This window comes from Mytilus galloprovincialis, chromosome 2 (genome assembly GCF_965363235.1).
Source record: "Mytilus galloprovincialis chromosome 2, xbMytGall1.hap1.1, whole genome shotgun sequence".
In the NCBI taxonomy this organism is placed as follows: domain Eukaryota; kingdom Metazoa; phylum Mollusca; class Bivalvia; order Mytilida; family Mytilidae; genus Mytilus; species Mytilus galloprovincialis.
Window position 1 is genome coordinate 87,403,332 of NC_134839.1, and position 24,897 is coordinate 87,428,228.

General features: G+C 32.4%; 1 protein-coding gene across 1 annotated transcript; it reads left to right on the plus strand.

Annotated features, from left to right (window-relative positions):
• The first annotated feature begins 12,317 nt into the window (after positions 1-12,317).
• On the plus strand, positions 12,318-21,175 carry LOC143064726 (heat shock 70 kDa protein 12B-like). Its single transcript, XM_076237778.1, has 5 exons — positions 12,318-12,357; positions 13,944-14,322; positions 15,181-15,414; positions 19,552-19,708; positions 19,983-21,175. The coding sequence occupies exons 2-5, from the start codon at positions 13,996-13,998 to the stop codon at positions 21,053-21,055; spliced, it is 1,791 nt and encodes a 596-aa protein (XP_076093893.1). The 5' UTR covers positions 12,318-12,357; positions 13,944-13,995; the 3' UTR covers positions 21,056-21,175.
• The last annotated feature ends 3,722 nt before the right edge of the window (positions 21,176-24,897 follow it).

Below are 24,897 nucleotides of genomic sequence, written 5' to 3' on the forward strand. Positions count from 1 at the left end.
AACTATAATAAATTCTTATCTTCAGGTTGTTTCGTAAAGTACATCCTTTAGAATGTACAATAAAAACAGGGGTTGTCATGGGTATACAAGGGGCGTACTTCCGTGTAAATATATATACAATTGGGAACATTGTTTTTGTTTTTAAATAACCAAAAGTTTAAAGAATTTGTTTAACAATAATAGGCTATCAAAATATCGTTATGTGTGATTATTTGGCCACCATCTCCTTTGCTAAATATGAATGTTTGGTACTAAACATCAGTATCGTATATACTCTTTAAGTATACAGTGGTCACACTTTCACATTAGAGCTTGTTACTGGGTAAACAAACTTGGTTACATTTCAGAATCTTACCACAAAATTTGTCAACTGTTTAGCAAACACTCGACAATTGAGGTCATTTGTTACTTTTTTTTCGTGACTAGGTTGCTAACGTTTTCACATTTAGTATCATACTTAATTTAAGGATATAAGTTTTTGTAAAATTATTCAGAAAATCCCTTTATCAACTTATAGTTCAAGATGAATATAACACATTTTATACTTTATTTATAAATTCACCCTCATCTTTCTTATAAAAGCGACTTAAAAAACATGAATGATAAATGATCTTGCACGTGCACCTTTATGCATGTAAAGCGTATAATTTTGAATAGATGAAATATGGGATTATGCTGTAATACCAAAATAACCGCAAAATATTGGATATTTGTAATTAATTTAAAAAAAAAATGTGCATAAATACGATTTATTGGTGAGCTTTTTCATTTGAAATTATTACGATATTATATTTAAAATAATCAAATGCATAAAATGTGTTTATTGATTCCAAACTTTATTAAAGACCGCGTTTAAGGGGGAGATAACTCTAATAGTTTGATTGACTGTAAATATATCTTTTTTGTAATGCAGCATATTAATGAAAACAGTAATGCAGTTTTCTTTTCATATATCTGTCAGCATATCTTAGATTTAACTTTTAATGTTTCATTTTCTAAAATTCTGTCATTTAATTTTCGTTCAGGTCGAACTTTCAAAATATCAGAAATTTCGTACAGTCAGTATTTGAATACCACGCTTGTTATACTTTGTTTTAAAATCATATTTTTGAAATAAAATAAAAATTGGCAAAGAAGTTAAAAATTTCTAATACTTATATTTTCTAGCATACTATCTATCATTCATTAAACTTAAACTTAAATAATCAAAAATGATTAGCAAGACAATTTCACAGGCAAAAATATTGACTCTTAAATTTATTCATTCCTTCAGCACACCTTTGTGTACAGGAAAACTTTTTGTTCCATGATTTTTAAAAATAAGTTATCAAATGTGAAATCCGAAAATTGTAATTCCATCACTTCAGTCATGAATATATATATGATTTATATAAAGTATCAATCATTTTCAAATATTATCGATTTCATGTGTAAAAACAATACATCAGAAAATTAAGATTTCGGATACATTTTTGTACATAATTGTTTAATTTCTCCCGTATTTTGAAATTTATATCTCGTGTAAAGCTTGTGCTTTGATATATGGAAAGACTTATTCAATATTAATATTTTCATTGTAAGCATTTGGTATTTAGTAAAGGTACTAACCGATTTCTGATTTGCTATTTGGTGTGGATATTTAGTAAATTATCAGCGGTATGTATAAGAAATCTTTACTCTACCAGTATAACAAAAACAAACGTTTGCCCGTGATGTTTCCAATAGCATATTCTATTCTTTGATATTTCAACAACATAGAAATATTTCAGCGGAAGCTTAATTTAGTACCGACTAAAACAACAAGCATGAAATGGAAATTGTGTATTTAGTAAGCCGGACACATGGATATCGTTGCACCTTGCTGCCCTACTGATTACTTTGGGATTCTAAATAAACAAACAGTCGGCTTTTGAGCAGCGTTAATTAGAAAACCTAATGATTTACTTTAAGTCATTCAATACCATCTTGTAATTAATATGTATCGAATATTTGCTGGTGTACAATGTCGGGTGTAAATATTTGTGTAAGTAAAATATCTGACGTCTACTTATATAGAAATTGAAATTTCTACAAAACGAATGGGTCATTTTGCTTCCTTTCTCTTTATAAGAAAGTTGGTTGTTTCAAGTATACATTTTAAAAGCTGTTACCTAACCTTGTTCAAATTGTGAAAGATTCACTGTAAGCTAAGCCTATTGTCATCTAATAACTAATTATCTGAAGCTAATGATAAGTTTATGTCATACACATTCATATTCAGGACCGGAACAAGTTAGCAATAGGAAATGTCATGTTCAGTGGTATAGACAGGTATAAAGAGCGGGAAATTTAGACTATCACTGAAAAAGATGTATTGAATAATGGCAGAAATTTTGCCTTTAAGATTAAACATACGGACCATCAAACAATTGATTCAAGCGGTTCTATAGCCCGCAGAGATCTCAGTACTCTCTCAAAACACAATGCCTCGGTTTGAATGTTCCTGTTTTCCGACCGGACGTGGCTGCGTATTTATACATCCGAAAAGTCAAACGGACGCCCTTCGTTGGCATAGCGTTTATTGCAAGTTGGATAAAGCCAAAGGAAGTCCATACTTCTATATTTTAGTCAACCCTAGGCTAAGGGTTCTCAAACAATTAGGTTTGCATTATGATTATTGGTTATAGTATAAAGTTTTGTCCAAAGACCAGCAAAACGTGAATAATCACAAATGTGTCGGGTACATATATTTATCATTTTAAATAGCCTGACACTAGAGAACTCATTGTGAAAATACTGGTAAACATACTACTGTCGGACTGATTATTTTAATTTACCTTTATTAACTACTTTAAGCCTCGGTCACACCTTACCGGATAGCACGAACGGACGCCTAACCGATGAAAATAAAAGTTGTCCGTTGACAAAATTGTTATCCGTTGGGAGTCCGATGATGTACTGACCGAATAAAACGGACATGTAACGGATGCATAACGCACACACCGGATATGCAACGTACGAGAAACGGACACGTACCGGACAGAATGGATGTCGAACGTACATCTAACGGACGAGTACCGCATAAAACGGATGAACAAGATATACGGAAAAATCAAAGGCGACAATAATGATACATGTAAATCGCATAAATATTCAAAATGTTTCTGTGTAACTGGTTTTGGTTTGTTCTTCAAAATTCCGCCAAAGGGCAGTGTCTTGTCTGAATAAGAACTGCTTGATTGTGTTGACGTGCCTATACTCTAAGATCGATTATGAATAACAAGAATTCATGAACCTTAAGAAATCTGACATACCAATAATTGGCATTTCTGAAATTTTCAATTGGCATTTATCCGTTTCTCATCCGTTCAACATACGTTTTATCCGTTAAACGTCCAGTAGAAGTCCGTTGGTGAATTTATCTTCCAGACCTCCAAAGGATGTATAACGGACACGTAACGGATACAAAACGGAAACGAAACGGACGAGTACCGTACAAAACGGACGCCTAACGGACGTTCAACGGACATTTTATCCGTCCGTTCGAGCTATCCAGAGAGGTGTGACCGAGGCTTAAGCCAGTGATCTGCAGAAATGCAACGCAAGCGGTACAGACTCCCCGGAGTGTCCAGTTTTTAACTCTTACAATTACAAAGAACTTTTGTGGCTGGAGTTCTCTTTATTGAAAATAAATTACCCCTAACTGAAGTGCGTCGTTCTACTATAGAAACCTTTAATGTAGCTATTAAGAGTTTAACTGTTTGTTTATGATTCCTTGCAATTAGTTGTTTTAATTTACACAGTTCGGGATCATTACTAACATGATAAACACCCTGCAATCACGAGTCTGCTTTACGCGTCATTTATATTTTCTTTTTGCTGCTACATTTTTGTGCATTTGTCTGACTCCTTCGCTGATGTTTTTTTGTGACAAGTCTTTTAATCATGACTGAGAAAGACAAATTTTCGAAGAATCAAAAGAACGCAAGCGATTTGCACATGATCAAAGTAAAAAGTGACATGAACATTTATTTGATGGTTCTTGTGATACATTGTATAGTCGTAGCTGTGTTGATGTTTTGAAATCAAATGTCAAACAGCAGTCATTTCAAATTTAGAAAGGGGGACAGCAGGATTTTTGGAAATAAATATTCAATCCTGGTAAGGAGTAAATAAAAAGCATAGGAATATTGCAAAACAAAAAACCAACAGTTAAAGTAAATGAATATAGTTTGCCTATGTTAATGCACAGAGATACTAAATATATACAAAAATAAAAAAGTAAGTTAGAGGCGCAAAGTGAGAAAATAAATATTCCTCGTTCAAACACCACCCCAAGCCATCCAAACCAAAATAGCATGTATGTTAAGCAAAAAAAAACCAAATGCGTTAACCAAAGGTCAACTTAGTGTTCAATGTCACGTAGCTGCGTGCACTCATCGTGATATGTCGGGCTAAAAAAAATATGCAGTTCCTTTGAAGACAAAGAAAATGGAAATGAATTTTTAATTATTACTTAAGTAATTTTATAACTAATATACTATCATTTACCATATTAACCTATATTAACATGTACAAGGGTAATCATATAGCAATAGTTTAGACAATGATAATCTTATACTTAAATGAAAAACGATATCGATTGTGGTTAATAAATGTATGTTTTTTTAATCGTATAGTCCAGACATACCCAAACATAATACAGTATCTCAATATACGTGCTTCTCTTCCCTTCATATGTCAAAAAATATTTCTTTAATGAATAATTGTTATTCGTCAGTAGATAGATATAGGAAGATGTAGTGTGATTGCCAATGAGACAACTCTCCATCCAAATAACAATTTATAAAAGTAAACCATTATAGATTCCTATGTGAAATAAATAAATAGATAGAAACAATTACTGTCAATTTAGATTTCTTAGTGTTCACTGAATACATTGTTGAAATATTCCACCATTGTGCGTACTATATTTGTCAAGTTCCTATTTTTTTTAATTGTTTGTTAGCTTTCCAAGACGATATATCATCACTTGGGTCGGGTAGTGCTTACACTTAGAGTTGACCCATGCATCAGGGCTGAGATTCACTTTTTGGATCTCGTCTTTTGGATTATTTAGAGTTTTTTTTTAAAAGGTTGAAATGTATCTTGTAGAAATATCTTTTATGTTAATGCTGGTGCTTTTTTTAGTAATTATGACAAGTTGAATGACTCTTTTTGCCATACAAATTTACAGGTCTGCATTCGATACAAAGTTTGTAGCTGTTAAGAAAATTCAAGAATTAGGACGGCAGTCTGACAATTTATCTAATCTTGTCTTCATGTATACATAACTCACTGAATTTCTAAAATCAAGATCCCCAAAAACGATTTATCATACCTTATCCTTAACGTTTTTATTTATTTAAAAAACAAAGAGTTATATAAAATTCATGAAGTGGCCATAGTTACTTTTACAAATTGGGACTTGAATGGAGAGTTGTCTCTTTTGGTACTCATGTCACATCTTCTTAAATCTATAGTTAAGTACATGATATGTTTAATATGTGCACTCAAAACAAAACAAGTGACTAAACAAATGTAATGCATCAGAATGTTTGATTATCCAGGGGTATGTTTAAGAACGTCTAGTCATTTTTTTTTCTTCTAAAAAGATGAATTAATCAGACGGTACCAAGACCTTTTTGATATAGATTCTGGATATTGGCGTTGTTTATCATCTGAATGACGTGTTACATAGTATTCTTTTATTTGTCTTTGTGAATATTATTTTACTGTTTAGTCTATTTTTTTTTTTGCGATATCTCTTTGACGTGGCCGGGTACTTGTACATCTCGTCATTGTGTATAATCTATGGTATTTTTTTGTATCTATCTTTCAAATTTTGCTAATGTGCTTTGTCTTTATATATGCCTTTGAGTGTTTCTTTTATATATTTATGTTTGTTTTTCTGATGATAAAGATTATAACACAGAATGTTGACTGCTTTACTCCTATGTTTGACATTTTACCTATTATGTCTGTTTGTTTTTTTCACGCATCGTTGTCAATATAATGGAATTTTATGCGACTGTTTTACAAATTAGAGGTTTAGCTAGCCATAAAACCAGGTTTAATCAACCATTTACTACATAAGAAAATTCCCTGTACCAAGTCTGGAATATTACAGTTGTTATCCATTTGTTCAACGTGTTTGAGCTTTTAATTTTGCTATTTGATAAGGGACTTTCCGTTTTGAATTTTTCTCGGAGTTCGGTATATTCGTCATTTTGCCTTTGTTTCATCAGAAAAATATAACTTTGACTTTTGTTTCACCAAAAAAAACGACTAAAAAAATCAAAGAAATTAACATTAACCAAATTAAAAGTTTTTGTTTCTTCGGATATATGTGTTAAGTTAATTATATGTGATTCGAACTAGTAACTGAAAATGTTGTCACCTGGGAGAAAGAATCGGAAATTTGTAAATGCCATATGGAGTTGGTTTTTTGTTGTTTCGTCTTTATAAAGTGTTGATGGTCATTAAATATTTCAAAGGATCGTAACGATGCGAATTTTAATACACAGTACATTGCGAATCGACAGAAAACTGATCTTGAACATCGTTTTCTTACAAGTAAAATAGTTATGTGAACAGTGCTATATTTCAGCAACATATTACTAGTGATACGACAAAATATTCTCCAATATCGGTCGTTAATTTGTTCTTTCTTTCAAAATATTTTTGATTGCTAAAATGTATCGTCAAACTGTTGGTGCTTTTTAAAAGGTGATATCTCGTTCTATATACAAAACAGATTAACCTGCTGTAATTATCAGCAGCGTGAGGTCGGCAGTGGTATGAAAACATTTACATTACCAATTTTATAAACAAACTTTTGTCAAAATATTTCTCCTCATCGTGCAAAATTCTCTTTGATATTTCAACAGCTAAAGCATATTTGTAGAAGTTTAATTTACCACAGATTTAAAACAACAATCAAGAAATGGATATTTGTGTATTCTGTAAGTTGGACACGTGGATATCATTGCCCTTTGTAGATACTTGATTACACAGCGGGACTGAATAAACAAGTAGTTGGCTTTAGATGCTAGTTAATTAGAAATTGTAATGATTTCTTTTAAAACATTCAATAATCTTTAGTAATTAATACCCATCGTATGTGTTAAAGTTAATAAATATTTATTCAGTGGTAGAGAAATTTGATTTCATTCCTAAAAAAAAGTATTACTAGTAATCCTTTGTTTTCCCCAAATGCATATGAAATGAAACTTGGAATCAAATGTGAACGTAATCTTGATTTTTTCGATTGCGCTTGCATAGTGGAAAGAACGTCTAAAATGTACTTGACTAACAAACATCAATAAAAAAAAAATCAACTATCACCAAATACTTTGGATGACAAATATGCTTGTTCAGTTCAGTTATAATATACATGTAATAGCTAAATGTAAAATGGAGACTAACCGTTAGAAATATTGAACATCATATGCATATATACACTTTTTCGTCGGAAAATACTAGCAATAAACTAAAAGAGAAAAGATAAAATAATTTTGTTATGAAGTATACGACTTAAAGCTTTAAAGTCATTGTTCCGATATCAATTTTGAAAATTAAAAAAACATTACAGTTGATATATATTATTGTATGTTTTTTTTTTACCCCATAAAAAAAGTTTCAACTCGCATTAGTAGGTATTAGATGTTCGGTAAAAGAGGGACGAGAGATACTAGAGGGACATACCAGAGGGACAGTCAAACTGACAACGTCATGGCTAAAAATAAAAAGACACGCTGACAAATAATAGTACACATGACACAACATAGAAAACGAAAGACTAAGCAACACGAACCCCATCAAAACATGGGGGTGATCTCATGTGCACCGGACGGGTGAGCAGATCTTTCTTGTACTATTCTGGATATATGAATCTTGGTTTGATTCGTAACGCTCAATCCTAAAGTATTCCGTGTAGTATTATGTGGAGAGCATGCATGCCTATTGCTTTACCTTTAATCATTAAATGAGAATGGAAATGGGGAATGTGTCAAAGCGACAACAACCCGACCATAGAGCAGACAACAGCCGATGGCCACCAATAGGTCTTCAATGTAGCGAGTAACTCCCGCACCTGGAGGCGTCCTTCAGCTGGCCCCTATACAACTATATATATATGTATACTAGTTCAGTGATAATGGACGTCATACTAAACTCTGAATTATACACAAACTAAAATTAAAAATCATACCAGACTAACAAAGGCCAGAGGCTCCTGCATTGGGACAGGCGCAAAATTGTGGCGGGATTAAACATGTTTTTGAAATCTCCACCCTCCCCTATACCTTTAACCAATGTAGAAAAAACAAACTCACAAGAGTTCGCACAGTAAAACTCTGTTTAAGAGAAGTAAAGTCCGAGTTCGATGTCAGAATATGAAACAAAAGAAAATAAACAAAATGACAATAATACATAAATAACAACAAACTACTAGCAGTTACTGAAATGCCAGCTCCTACGTCAATTAAACTAATTTTAAGATTATGTCTTCATCATATGAATATCAGGCACAATCCCTCCTGTTAGGGGTTTAAAATTATACCATCATGAAATATATATGAGAAGATCATAACCCGTGTCATGCCAACAACTGTATGTTTCCCCTTATATTATTCTTTCAAAGCGATACTTTTGAAAACTGGATTGAAAGCATTTAATGAGTATTGCTACATTCTTTCAAAGCGATACTTTTGAAAACGGGATTGAAAGCATTCAATGAGCATTGATACATTGCAAAAACTCAAACTAAAAAAAATCCGTTGAATACACGTTCTATCTCATTGATAAAAAAATCCTACTGTCGATGAAATACAGACAGTTCTATGTCCGCAACTGGCACCTAATTTTGTTTCTTCTGTCTTTTATCTTTAGTGCATGACATATTTTATACAAATGTTATAACATCAGCACACACAAAGGTTGGTACTGGTTCATAGAGAAATAATTGTTTCTTCACTGTGACAGACAAATCGTCTAATTTAAAGGGATATCTCTCAACACATCTGATTGTTGTACTTGACAAATCATAATCGCTCTAATGTAAGCGTAAATAGTTGGCGGCACCTATTTCTGAAGCATGCCTGTTTCTGACTTTAAGATTGCAAACATTTACTTTTATGATGCATTCACAGAGTTTGTTAACAATTAAAGTCAGTTGTAAGCAAATTATATGCATATTCAGACGATAACATGTAATAATAAGTTAATAAGATATGAACACTGCTTGTCCTAGAAACAAACACGCATGCAGGGTAGTGTCTTCAAAAGGTTCGAAGGACATATGTCTTCTATACCTGTACACATAAATTCTGATCCTGGGCCATCCGATATGTACAGTTTTCTCTAAATGTCAAAACGTTTTCGGCGGAGAAGCAGCAATTATGTTTGACATACGCTGGTTTGTTCTTGCAGTGAACCAAAGCCTTCATTGGTAATCATATCACATCTTCGTATTTCATATTGCTACGAGAAGTTGTTTTTGACCACGATATATTATGGCATTGTAGTGGCGTAGCCACTGGAAAATAAATTGTAAGAAGGAGGTTAGGGGGGGGGGGCAAAATTAATTGTTAACACATGCTTATAGTGCTACACTGTGCTCCGCCACTGTGCGTCGACTTGTGGATAAAGTTGAGAGTAAAAAGAACAGAAACTTAAACTAACAGAAAATCATACTACATAGCTTTTCCAAAAGACAGACTTTTTATGTATATTGTACCAGTTCAAAAAGTTAAGAAAGAGTTAACCAAGTGTAGATGGATATTGCAGGACGTTGTATATTTTTGTCTGGCTTAACAAATAATTATCTAGTGCTGCTACAGACACGGATAATTAAGATACAGTAAATAATTACAGACGAAACAGCTGTTAAAGAGTCACGGTTAGTTACCAACATATATATCTGACATCGAGGAAAAATAATTAATTTGTTAGCTGCAAAAATTTAACATCTTTATGTATATAATTTTGAGCTATTCAAGGAATGCATATATCTCTCAAAATTATAAAATTTTAAAAGAACACTGTAAAAGCTTTTGTTAACACCAATAAATTTCTAATGATTTCCACTTTATCCGCTTTAATTATCATTCTTGAATTTGACGTATTTGCACATGTTCAACCTGCTAACTTGATCAATGATTATCTTTAATGATTCCTAACATATCTTTGTAGGTACATGTACATCCACAAATCCATAAGCGATACATATTATTAAGTGACTAAAGAAAAGTTTGATACTATATTACAATTTTTGATAAAACCACCATCTGTTACCAACATAATATGCATGTATTTGTATTCAAAAGACAATAGATACACCTTTACTTCCAAACAACTTGATTTCAGTTTATCTATTATATTCATTTTTTACTTATAAATACTCAATATTTGCTAAAATCTATCACACACTGCCTATTTATATTTATATTATTCGAGACACATGCATAATACGTGTGAATAATTACACCATTCAAAATAATATGTGACAGTTATAAATTCATGAAAATATGTCTAATTCTTCGACATCATCAATGACTGTGACATATATACACTTTATGTAAATTCCTAACATCGAAGTAGAAAAGGGGAGATGGCATAACATTGACAGAAGTGAAAGAAAATGTTCAATATGTACGAAAAGAGATATCGGAGACGAATATCACTATATTTTTGTTTGCCCGGCTTTACAAGATTAAAGAAGAAGATTTATTCCAAATGAACTAATACCCAGATATAACATTATCAAATTTAACACACTGTTTAATTCAAAATAACCGAAGACACTAAAGAAACCTCTGCAATTTTATACGATGTATTAATAGTAAGCTCACTCCTTCTTAACAACCATGATTTATTTATCGTACTTATACACAAAAAGTATTTCATTATACAATTTTAACTTTTACATTTGACTGTATATATATATATTCTTTTATATGTTATTTCATCCGAAATTTTATGCATTTTTAATGCATTGTTATTTTTATGTATATTATTTTTTCAACTTCTCTGTAACCTTTGTACTTGCATGGTTTTATGTGAATAAACTATCTATCGACCAACGGGAGACAAATCTAATCTTCAACGTTTTATTCATTCGTGCAAGAATAATATGTTGTAGTCTCACAATAATCAATAATTCCTAGATAGTTTAATAGCAAAATTCATGCACATTCATGCACATTCATGCATCATTTGGGCTTTTTGAGGGTTTTTTTCTTCATCTAAACCTCCAACTTGGTATTGTGCAATTCAGTGGTGGATCCAGAAATTTTATAAAGGGAGTTGTCACTGACTGCCTATGAGGCCTCGCTCAAGTCATGTTTCAATGTTTCCTTCTATAATCAAATGTTTCCTACAAATGGGTCCGGGCACCTTGTCACCATCCTAAATCTGCCTCTGCAATTTTTATGTTTATTATAATCTAGTTGGGCACATTAGTTTAAAACTTCTCTACGAAATGCGCCAGCCATGCATTAAACAGTTTATAAAGCCAAGCAGGTATAAAGAGGCTAGATTAATCAGTGTTCTTATCCTTATGGGCTTTGTCGAGCAAAACACAATCAGAAGACGACGAACTTTGACTTACCTTGAAAAGGTCAAGACTGAGCTGATCCAAATTGTTAAAAAAAAAACCAAAACGGAGTTGTGAACATTTTATGCACTATCTTCAGGTAAAAACAGAGTTAAAATCTTTTATTAATGCATTCAGCTTTATATATAGAAAAGGAAAAATCCTAGTATCAGTTAATCTTTGAGATTTACCCCCTCTTTTTGCTACTAATCTATACATAAAACATGCTTTGTTTACAACGGGAGCACATTTATTTTGTTTAAACATAAAATTTTAAGTATATAAATACTTATAATAATTAATACACTTAACTATGTTAGTGTATTCAGAATATTTACATATACTACAAAGGTATATACATGATATAGTCTACTTTTTTATATTTGGTTCAAATTTTGTGCTACTTTAAATACATGAAGAAATATCCATACTTCAGTCAAACATTTTTGTTATATGTAAACCACATAATGATGATAATCATATCAGAGTAAACCACATTATACTTTTGGTTGCTTTCATATTTACCCGCTTATTTACCTAAATATTTTGAGTATTTTGGCTATAAGTGTTTTATTATACTATTTTCGGGTTCTGAAGTTGTAAACCATATTTGACAGAAGTTCTGAATTCCGTAAATTTAAAATATATTAATAGATATTTAATTTATTATAATATTATCATATATATATATAAACATTACAAACAGGGAAGTAAATTACCATTTTATGATGACGCAAGTGAAGGTAAATATTGGGTATTATTCTCTTCAAAATAGCTTTCTGAGCGACTATCAATTTTATTGTGAATACAATTCATTGATTGTTGCTTGATTAGCGACTAATGACACTCATATTCAAGTAAAAACAAAGCATATATTTAGAAATTCAAAAGATAGGCTAGCTCCTCGGCTAGCTCTGTAAGGTGGGACCACCGAGTGGAAAATTTCACGGACACTGGGAAAGAAGGGTTCATTTGATAGGGAAAAGAAATGGGATTACCATACTTCTTTAGCACCGTCAACTCTAGGGATGTTGTGCATACAAAGTAGCAGCTATATGCCCTTCACTGTTTGTTTTTGGTGTACATATAGACGTGTTTAAGTTATGACGATAGTAATTAATTGTGGATGAGTTTCCCGCTGTATTGGTTTTTTTATCAGATTTGATGAATTTCGATTAATGACTATTGAACAGCGGTATACTACTATTGTCTTTATTTGAAGGTTCAAGTATTTCAAAGATGCAACTTTTTCATCATATTTTCCTGAAAGTACTACCGAATAGTGTTTACACCAGAACAGATTGTTAAATATGTATTGTCTAACCCCAAGACATTACGAAATGTATTAACCTAACGTTGAGGTGGCAACACAGTTTTCGGGAAAAGAATATACAATTAAAACATTACAGAAAATAATACATATACAACACAAAATAACAAACGTAAAATCAATAGAAATCCCTTGAAAAGTAAGCGTGAATTATGGTACTCTGGAAGGAGAGTTACTTCAACAAGTGGACGTAAATTCCACTTAAAAGTCGTCATTCATATGGGGAATAACTATGCTCCTGTACTCGCCAAACAGTTCATGTCTTTGTTTGTATGATATATATTGTATGAGATAGATAAATCTCAAACATGACTTATCTTTTTGGATGAAGCTAGTGTCATCTGACATCTTGTCTCACTAAAACGATAATTTCCTTTTACTGAAAAAAATCAAACGTATGTGACTATATAACCATGATTTACAATATCACTTTTATAAATCAAGGCATATGAAAAGAAGATGAACTACTGTGGGTCATTGCTAGGCTCCCAACAACGAGAAACAACATACTGTAAAGTAAGCTTTCATAACACAATGACAAAAGGATTAAAAAGAGAATTCAAGTGTTGATTCTCAAGCAGCAACTGAATAACATCGATACTGAGAAAATATTAAAAACAACTTACAATTAAATATACACAACAAATTAGTACGATAAACAAGCAATGATAATTAGAAAACAAATATGCAGAGTAGATGAAATGAAAGCCAGGAGAACAAACAATTGTTCTAGGGACAAGAGAGGATCAACATATCGTTACTTAAACAAATATCAAATAAAAAGACAACATTCACATAGTAATTGAGTTACGAAAGACCGAGCAACACGAACCCCATCAAATACACGGGGTTACCCAAATTGTCCCGAAAAGGTAAGCAAATTTATGTCCAACATCAACTTAACAAAAATCTTATTTAGGTCTTCCAGGACTAAAATTTTAACAAATGAATCTCCAATGGGGATTATAATACTAATAAAAACAGTGCAATATTTTACAGAAGTGAGACTTTGTGGGATACAATATGAAAGGGTATTAGCACGTAGACTATCATGGAGAAAAAAGGTGATGCGTTGGTCGTAGTTGCTATCGATTTTGGCACAACTTATTCCGGATATGCATATTCGTTCCGGGCGGAATATGAGAAAGATCACACTAAAGTATATAGCAACAGTGATTGGAAATCTGGAGACGGACTTGCAACAACCAAGACACCCACAGTCATCCTTTTCAATGAAGATAAACAGTTTTGTAAATTCGGATATGAAGCAGAGGCGAAATACAATACTTTACTAGAAGATGAAAAGGCAGAAGGATGGAGATATTTCAGAAGGTTTAAGATGAGATTGTTTCGAGGAGAGGAGAAGATACTTGAACGTGTAAGAATTAATGAAATTTTTTTTACATACATATACATGTATTTCATTTAATGTTTGTCTTACTTAACCACGCAAAGCACACGTTCAAGAACATCAGCATCTTTGTATATCTGTAAATACCCACTTTATCAAGACGAAAAATATGTAAAACCACTAACTCTGAAATAAGTGTTAATTTAAGAAATCAAATATCTTTCTTCATGTATATTGAAACTTATCACACTGACCATACCTTCAGATTTCATAAGAAGAAAATAAATTGAAGATGTATTGATGGACACTTTTACAAAATATATCACCTTTTAAAAAGTTATTGTTTAGATTGAAGGTCACATACATCGATTTACGTAACGAAAGCTTTACATGCAGAAGAAGATTTTCATCATTATTTTATATCATGTTATTTTTTAAACAATTTTTGGAGAAAAAAAATCATGATTTATTGAAACAAGTGAATATAGAAAAAGCTATTACATTAAAAGATCTTGTTTTAAGCAACACTATATCAGATATGTATTAATTCGGCTTTAACTATCTTATTAATTTTATTGGATTTTCAATTTTAAATCCTGCTATGTATCAGAACAAAAAATGAAAGGACTTGATGTCCTATTCATTAGAGCAGTTACAAAACGAATCTATTTTACAAAGAAGTTAGAAGAAGTTAAATACTTAGTTAATGTACAATACATTTACTAGATTGATGTTTTATTTCTTAATATAATATAATTGAAAACTATACTAATTGTTCACAAGGAGCTGATGTAACAGGCAACTGATGGAAATAAAGAAATTATCAAAAGGGGAAAAAATATACCTTCAAATTTCATGTAAAATAAATATGATTCCTGTTTATAGACAAGAGTAGACAAAATAACCAAGAATTTGATGATAGAAGACGAACAAGGAAAACCGATGTCAGCTCTGGTTGTTTTTGCTGAATCTATCAAGTATCTAAAGAAGGAATTCCTGCAAAACACACAGGTGCAAGGTTTGAAGTTCGACCCTAATAATGATATCCACTGGGTGTTAACAGTCCCAGCAATATGGACAGACAGGGCTAAGCAGTTCATGAGAGAAGCTGCAAAACAGGTCAGTTTCTTTAATGTCAATGTCAATGAGTAGAACTAGATTTATACACGTGTGTGTAGTGGAACATTATTACCATCTAGGCAACGACGTATCTTTATATTTGAGATACCAAGGTTATACGTAACATGTGTATTTGCGAGTTGAACACCAGCTTCTGATGTTGTAGTCACTGAATTGCCACGGCGACAACTATTTACTGAGATTTGGACAACTTTTATATCTACATTTGAATTCACAATAACACAGCCCAATACATGCAATGCAGCATTTTTTCGCCTGTCCCAAGTCAAGATGGTCTAGCCTTTGTAAGTCTCATGTGGTTTTTTTTTCAAATTTTCGTTCATTTGTATGTTTGTTTCAAAGTTTAGTTTGGCGTTTATTTTCGTGAACTATACAGCTACTTTTGCATTGCACAATTTCTGTACTTAAACTATGTACATGAAGTTTACTTTAGATATTTAGTACTTTATATTCTTTACTGTAGAATTATTGTAATATTTAGGTACTTGAATTTTTCAGTACTTGATTTGTACTTAAAATATTGGTACAAAAATATTACCAACAATGATCACAGTATTCCATGTTTGAACATCATGACTTTAAGGGATTTGAAATAAACAAACTTTCAAAATGCGGAAATTTTACAGTGCAACCAAAAATATGTAGTACTTAAATTTCAAGTACAAATCAAGTACTATAAAATACAGGTACCTCAATATTACAATAATTTTAAAGTAACAAAATAGTACTGAATGTTCAAAGTAGATTTCCAGTACTACAGATTTCTGGTACAGAAATAGTACCTATATAAAAGTAGCTGTGCAGTAAACATCATTCATTAGGATTTAGCTAAAGCCCGTCTCTGGATTGGGATTTTCTTGTTGCGTTGAAATCCTATTGGTGGCCTTCGCCTGTTGTTCTGTTATTTGGTTGGGTTGTTGTAATATTGACACATTTACCGCTTTTCTCCATTCTAATTTGAGGTCATAACATTATTATTTCTAAACGGGTTCATAAAATTATTAACATTGGAAGAAATCGGTTGTTGTAATAATGACCCATTTACCTCTTTTCTCCATTCTAATTTGAGGTCATAACATTATTATTTCTAAACGGGTTCATAAAATTATTAACATCGGAAGTCAGTCCAAAACCACACTTTTGATTTTTTTGGGAAAATGTATCCCAAAAATGTTTAAAGAGATCATTGTTAACCAAAACCATGTTAGAAGCAAAGTTATGTTGGTTTTTTTTGGATACACAATAGTTCATTAATGGTTACTTAGCGATGTCCTTACTGCAAAATATGCAATTATATACACAAAAAAACAATCAGCAGCAACATGGTGTACCGAGTAACTTTACCATATTCAGTATCATTTTTCAACGTTCACAACTATGGCAGTTGTTATCAAATAGTCCCATTTCTATGTATATATTGTTTTTTTTTTATTGCACTTCGGAGTTTCTGTTTTTCCGTTGTTTTCCTCTGTTTTGGTTTGTAGTCCAGATTTGTTTTCTTTCAGTCGATTTATTATGACTTTTGAACAGCAGTATGCTACGATTGCCTTTATTCAGGAAATGACATGATTGGCCAAATTGAATTTAATAATATCCTAACAATGGGTAGCTTTACTTCAGGCATACTTTTTGTTTTGAGAAACGAAGTCCTTCTTGCACCATTATAAGATTAATCCTCAAAATTTCCAAAAATCTCTCAAAACTGTGGATTTTTTGTCGTTTTTTTGTTGTCGCTTTTTTCAGGCATTTATGATTTTATAGATTTTTTTCTCTCAATCGATTTATGAATTTTGCACAGCGGTATTATACTACTGTTGCCTTTATTTATGACCTGTTTAGAAATGACCCATAACATTGTTTGAACATTGAAGAATATACGTTCGACTGCCATACAGATGTATTAAAATAGAACCAATTAGTTTAAACATATTTATCTATAGTGGATTTAAAAACAAGTCATTACAACTTACATTAATCCTTTTCCACGTTGCAGGTGCTAGTGCTGCTTTGTAGCGGCATTAGCCTTCTTATTTTGAAATCTACAAGGGTGTCTTTTACGTGCAAGATATGTTGCTCTCTCTTAACACGGGTCAGTCATTTATCGTCCCCTTCCGACGGACTATCATATCGTTTGTCAAGACCATACTCTGAAATGGTGTTAAAGGACAATAGAACCAATTCATATGAAAATGTATATTTATAGTTATCAGGTTGTACTCCATTGGTCTGCTATATATATATAAACATGTATGTATTTTAGCTCCTATTACGTAATTGTGATCAGCTTGGCGTCCTGGCCCAATCTAGAGACTTTGCTGACTGTCATTACTGCAGCAGGCCAGGATCCCAGGCTACTATTGATTGAAAAAGAATATTTTGCAAGTACTTTGTGGGGATAAGTTCATCAACAAATAATTTAAAAAATAGGTCGCAAAAGTCGAAAATAGCTCTAGCTAACAATACAGAATATATGTTTCTTACCCCTCCCCCATCTAAATAAGAAGATGTGGTATGAGAACCAATGAGATAACTCTCCGCCATCCAAGTCACAATTTGTAAAAGTAAACCAGTACAGTTCTAGTGACTTTGCTGACTGTCATTACTGCAGCAGGCCAGGATCCCAGGCTACTATTGATTGAGAAAGAATATTTTGCAAGTACTTTGTGGGGATAAGTTCATCAACAAATAATTTAAAAAATAGGTCGCAAAAGTCGAAAATAGCTCTAGCTAACAATACAGAATATATGAACCGTCTAACAGCAAGAAGCTGTCTATGCGTACCCTAAATTTTGTAATGTGGACACATGTTCTTGGTGGATAAAGTCGCATCGACAATGTAGGACCCCCCCCCCCCCTCCCTGTTTTATGAAAATTTCTGGATCCGCTACAGTCTTTTACAAAAGAATATTCACGCACGTAGCGTAAATGTATTAATTTAAATTGACAAAGAGGTGCACTTTTTAACTCACGTTTACAAAAGAGAACTCCTGATCACTTCTCTGTTTTCATATATGTAGATGAAATCAAATCAACGTTTAAAATTTACGAATCCAGAATATCTATCACAGTTGACTATTATTTGAAACATACTAAATATATATTGCTGATTTTTTTTTCTTATGCACCGATTTCCTTTTTCTTTTTTATGAATAAATGACAATGTTGTATTGACAACAAAAGGGGCTACTACATAATCAAATGTTTTAATCCAAATTCAAAGTAAAGTTGAAATTGACAAACCGCTTTGTAACCATTATCATGATGTTTTCATTCTTGATTTTGTTTAGTGTTGTTTCTTTTGGTTTTTTTTGTTGTTTTTTATCTTCTTACCCCTCCCCCATCTAAATAAGAAGATGTGGTATGAGAACCAATGAGATAACTCTCCGCCATCCAAGTCACAATTTGTAAAAGTAAACCAGTACAGTTTAAGTAATTTCTTCAATTCGGAGCATTGGCTCACAACAAGCAGCAAGCTATTAAGAGCGACAAAAATTACTAGTGTAAAACCAACGGTCTAATCTACATAAAAAACGAGATACAAGAAACACTTATGAATTTACATCAACAAATGACAACCACTGAACATCAGTTTCCTGAATTAGGACAGATGCAAATAAATGCAGCGGATTTAAACGTTGTAATAGGTACATACCTTCACTCTAACTGAAATCTATTTTTACTCGTCTTTTCAGTAACACATTTACAAGTATACTACTTGTAACAACAAATAATAAGATCAAAGAGCAAGAAATTATTTTATTTCGTGAAAGACAATCTGGTTTTATATTTGACGTGTTTGCACATGTTTATGCCAACCAAACATAAAAAAAACAGATTTCACTTCAGAAAATTCGAAACCACTCATGGTCAAGACAAAAGAAATGTAGTTCAAATGATTTTAAAAAAATCGTTATGAGGAAAACTAGGTACCTATAGTTTTTTTCTATCGATTTATGAGTTTTGAACACCGGTATACTACTGTTGCCTTTATTTATCATTACCTGGACATAATTAGACGGGGCCTGCAGTTGGAAAAAAATAATTCAATTCAACACAACTAACCAAACACGCTAACAATTAAACACAAAGACTGTGAACATTTTGTGTACTTTATAGGCTGGTATTCCAGATGATATGTTGACCCTTGCATATGAACCAGAGGCTGCTGCTTTATACTGTAAGGAACTGACTGTACAGAAAAAAGAAGGAGCAGAATCAAGTTCATTATCATCGTTTGAACCAGGGCAACAATTCCTTGTGCTAGATTGTGGAGGTATCAAAAACGTTTCATATTAGCACACTTAGTATATGAAATCTGTTTAAGTTGTTCAAGTTTTCTTTTATGAAATAAAAGCAATGAGAGTCGATCATACATCTTATTTTAACGTATCAACCAAGAAAGTTCACCAAATGTAAGGAAAACAAATAAATCTATGTACACAAAGCAAGTTCCTTGTGATATTATTCAAACGTCTTTAAAAGCTTGAATTATTTCTTTAAAAATATTTAGAATTTTTATTCATATTTTGTTTACTGACTTTTTTCAGGTGGGACAGTAGATGTGACAGCATACCAAGTTCAAAACGATGGGGATCTTAGGGAACTTCAACGACCAACTGGTGGACCATGGGGTGGTACATACGTTGATAATCAATACACGACCTTCCTCAAAGAGCTTTTTGGTGCTGATATATGGAGCGAATATTCCAAAGAGAATCCTGAAGATGTTTTAGAAATTCAACGAAAGTTTGAGGCAAAGAAGAAAAGTGTTAATGCCTCAGCTGATGACCAAACAACAATAGCATTTCCAGCTTCTCTTTTTGCAAAATATCAGATTGCAAAGAAATGTTCATCTTTTGAAGAAAGCATTAAAAAATCAGAATTTGCAAAAACGATAAAAGTAAAAAAAGACAAACTAAGGTTTGATCACCAGCTTGTAAAAGCATTTTTCCGGGTGCCAATAGATTCCATAGTAACTCATGTTAAAGAAATAATTAATGAAAGTAAAAAGAAAGGAAGAGATATAAAGACCATTCTAATGGTTGGTGGCTTTTCAGATTCCTCTATTTTAAGCCAAAGAATAATATCAGAATTCAAACGGATAACAGTGATATGTCCAACAGAAGCTGTAAATGCAATCGTTAAAGGTGCAGTTATTTTTGGCCATAATCCAAATCTGATTTCCGAGCGCATTTCACCTCTTACATATGGCATTAGTGTTAACACAGCATTTAACAATAAAGTTCACCCAGCGAAACTGAAGGTTGTATACGATGGAAAGGAGATGTGCACTGATATTTTCCAGCCGATTGTACAAATAGGACACCCAATAAGGGTTGGAAAGGAAATTTTCAAACATACATGTTTGCCTACCCGTGCACATGATACTGAAGCCACAATTGAAATTTATGAAAGTAGCAGCGAATGTCCGATGTATACTATTGACAAAGGAGTTCGACGACTTGGTGATTTAACAGTGTCCATTCCGGATACATCAAAAGGCAAAAACCGTCCTATCAAAGTTGAGGTTTCATTTGGGTATACTGAAATAGTAGTATGTGCATTTGAAGAAGGAACTGAAAAGCAGACTACAGCAACATTTGATTGTTTGCTCAATTGACACATTATGTACAGAATATGCATGAAATTTTGCAAGTAAATGTTAGTAAACAATTTAATTGACGGACATCGGCATTGTAAACTTCGGTTGTTTAATATGATGAATAAATTTTTGATTTTATAGTAGGGTATGTTTCATTGACAAAAAATCAAAAGAAGGTATACATTCATGCATGACCAAATATCGTAAACTAACTTGACAAGCACAATTCCAAGTAATTTCATTTTATTGATGTTCTTTATATAAAGGCAACAATAGTATACCGATGTTCAAAACTCATAAATCGACAGAAAAAACAAATCCGGGTCTTAAACCAAAACCGAGGGAAACGCATCAAATACAAGAGGAGAATGACGACACAACATTGAAATGTAACACACACAGAAACGAACTAAGCATTAGACAAAATTCGATGAGGACAACAAATATAAAAAAAAATCCGTTACTCTTTCTCCCGGGACCGGCCATGTAATTATTCTTGTCGGGATTTCCTGCTTCTTACACGTGCCCGACATCCAAAGCTTAATAATTACTATAACATTCACAAAGACAAGATAAAACTACAACCTTTTACATGACAGAAATGTAAGTACAAAATGTACTTTTTAATCCAAAACAATTTGAAGTATAATCAAACAAATTATTTGATTTTCCAAATCCATTTATGACAATAAATATGAATACGAATCAATAACAGTAACAGGAGTGGAAGTTTCCTATGGCTTCATTTTCCTGTTGTCTACTCAAGTTCTGGAACTACGTAAAACAAGGAAATATAAACAAGATGTTTATTTAAAGACATACATTATGGTTGAATATAAGTTACGTACAATAATAATACAATATACGGTGGTGGCTAATCTACTTGTCATTGTCAAGTTCCATATTTGCAAACCAAATTGTATGAGCGTCTGCTCATTTCAAATCCTAAGTGTAGACTGTCCCGAACCCGGCCGGATGTAGGGCACGTGCAAGAAGCAGGAAGTCTCGACAAGAATAATAACATGGCCGGTCTCGGGAGAAAGAGTAACGGAACTTTAAGTAATACTAATATTAACCAATTTCCCCAAATAAATAGAATAAACAAGTAAACAAAGTGACCATCATTACACTCCCCTCTCGTAGACATAATCTGCCCACATATTAGTCCAAAGATCGGTGAGGTATACTTACCAAAATTTTCAAATATTATACAGACACATATATAATTATAAACAACAATTAATTTATTGTTAATGTCATATAATAATTTGAAAAATAGTTCAAAGATATTCAACGATCTTTAACTAAATGTTCAAAAGTCACAAATACATCATGAGACAATTTCATAGAGAAAGAGTCCTATTTAAAAGTTCGAGCGGAGCATGCAGGAACACATTCCAGGAAGGTAAATGTGGTTAAAGTCATCCAGAACACAGCAGTATATTTTCCAAATCTGTAAAGTAGTCCAAGTAAGTGTTCCCAACATTTAATTCCATGTGGTTTAGTTACGTTCAAAATTATCAGCAAAACAGCCAACATAATTCTAATGTTCCCTCAATGTGGCCAGCTATTCACGCACTGAAACAATTATAGTTTCATCTCCCATATACTGTCAGACACTGGAATAAATTAAGAAGCACATTCTTCTTATAAAATCCTGACTCACCAAGAGTCTATAAAAGTCTACAATACACGAGCACTGCACCACTTGATAGGGTGTCCCAATATGTAATTTTATAGGTCACCGAAAGCATATAGCCCATGGTATTACTTTAACCATATAAAGCACACATTTCTATACTGGAATCCATACAAACTGATTGTTTGTTTATCAAATATTTCAAAAATTAGAAAGTTATATAAAACAATTGGACTGTATAATAAATCCTTCCTTGTATTCCAGTAATCCCCAAACAATATCCTTAACTATGTAGACAGCATACCCATGGTGAACCAATCAGGTCATAAAAATACATACGACATACGCAAAAAGACTAACTAATAGTCCATACCTATCCTAGTGCCATTCTCCAGCACATAAGGTATATCCACATTTGCCTGTATGTACCACAGAAAGCAGCTTCCCACAGTTAAACTACTGAGTGTACTTTCTTCTATTTAGAAATAATCCAGCACAAGTCGTACAAGAAAACCCTATTCCAGCTGTATGACAAACATGTCATTTCAATCCAAATCCTCGCTATATCCACAATTTCTACATTTACTAAAGCCGCACTGCCTAACAACTGAAAAGATTCAGTATTATTTTCATCCACACAATAATCCCATCAAATAACGTTGCACCTGCATTGAGAATCCGATGTTATTTAATATTATCAAAGTTTAACAAATAGGCAAAGAATTCAAACAAAGGCATGTGTAGTCTGATGATTATTTTACCAAGAATGCTTAAATAGAAGAAAACAAATTAAATCTAAAGATGCATAACATACTGGAATATGTAAGGAGTTATTATCATAATGATCTACACAGAATAGCAAAATCTTTCGAAAGTCAACTTTGCCTTCTGAGGGAGTTGACTTTGTTTATTTGTTTCTCAATAATTTCTTAACTTATAGGAGAATTGAAGTTAAGGTTTGTTATAAATCATGTCATTATCGTCTATTGAGCTTATAATCTCACAGGGTAAGAAGTCTACTAGTAGCGATATAGACCCACATCTAGGAAAATGTAAATAACACTTTACAATTGTTGTCCATTTAAAAAACTAAATACAAGTTAAACAATCCAAAAGACGAAACCAACGGCCTAATTTAAAAAAAAATTAAAACAGCAACGAAAAACAGACATGATATACAGCAAAAAATGACAACCACTGAATTATAGGCTCCTGACTTTGGACAGTCACATACAGAATGTGGCAAAGTTCAACTAATTTGTTGGCGCCAGAGTCAATGTAAAATGTATAGTTCAAGGTATTATATGTCTCTAATGGCGCAAAACAAAAAACAAAAAAAAAGCCAAAGATGTATCTATATAAAAATAAGAATATGTGGTATGAGTGACAACTCTAAATCTCTATCCAAGTCATAGTTTGTAAAAAATAAACCATTATAGTTTAAAGTACGGCCTTCAACACGGAGCTTTGACTCACACCGAACAGCAAGCTATAAAAGGCCCCAAAGTTAAAAGTGTAAAACAATTTAAGCAGGTAAACGAACGGTCTGATCTATATAGAGAAACGAGAAACACTTGTGAACCACATCATTCTATATTTGACTTGAACAAACATAATAGAATAGAACACAGCGTGACAATGGTCAGCCACTAGGTGAAAAAATAGCGGATGACATATATGTCATTTATCAGTATCTTGAAGGAGCTAATAATGCTTCTGGGTTGAGACAAGGTATGTCAAAGAGCAAAAGAACAACTACTATATCCGATGAAACAGATTCTAAAATGTCCGACATTCTTAACAAATTATCAAGCAAAACAACTAGTACAAACAATGAAAATACTATTGTGCTTTCAATGTTCTTGGAAATAAAACAGATGATTAATGATAATATGAAACCGATGAATGACAAAATTGACAAGCTCAACAAAAACTTTGAAAATGAAACAAAAATTCTGAAAAACAAGTTATATGAGAAAGACATATTGATAACAAACTTACAAAGCCAAATACACGAGAGTCGAGACAGAATTGGTAAACTTCAGGCTGAAGTGAAATTACAAGCACAACAGATAAAAGACAAAGACGACAACATTAATGACAACGAAAAACAAAGGCAGCTTAACGACAAAATAATAAGCCGACTGGACGTGATAGACAATAAACTTAAGAAACAAAATGCAACAGAAAAAAAATCAACGAAAAATGACGCAACAACAGA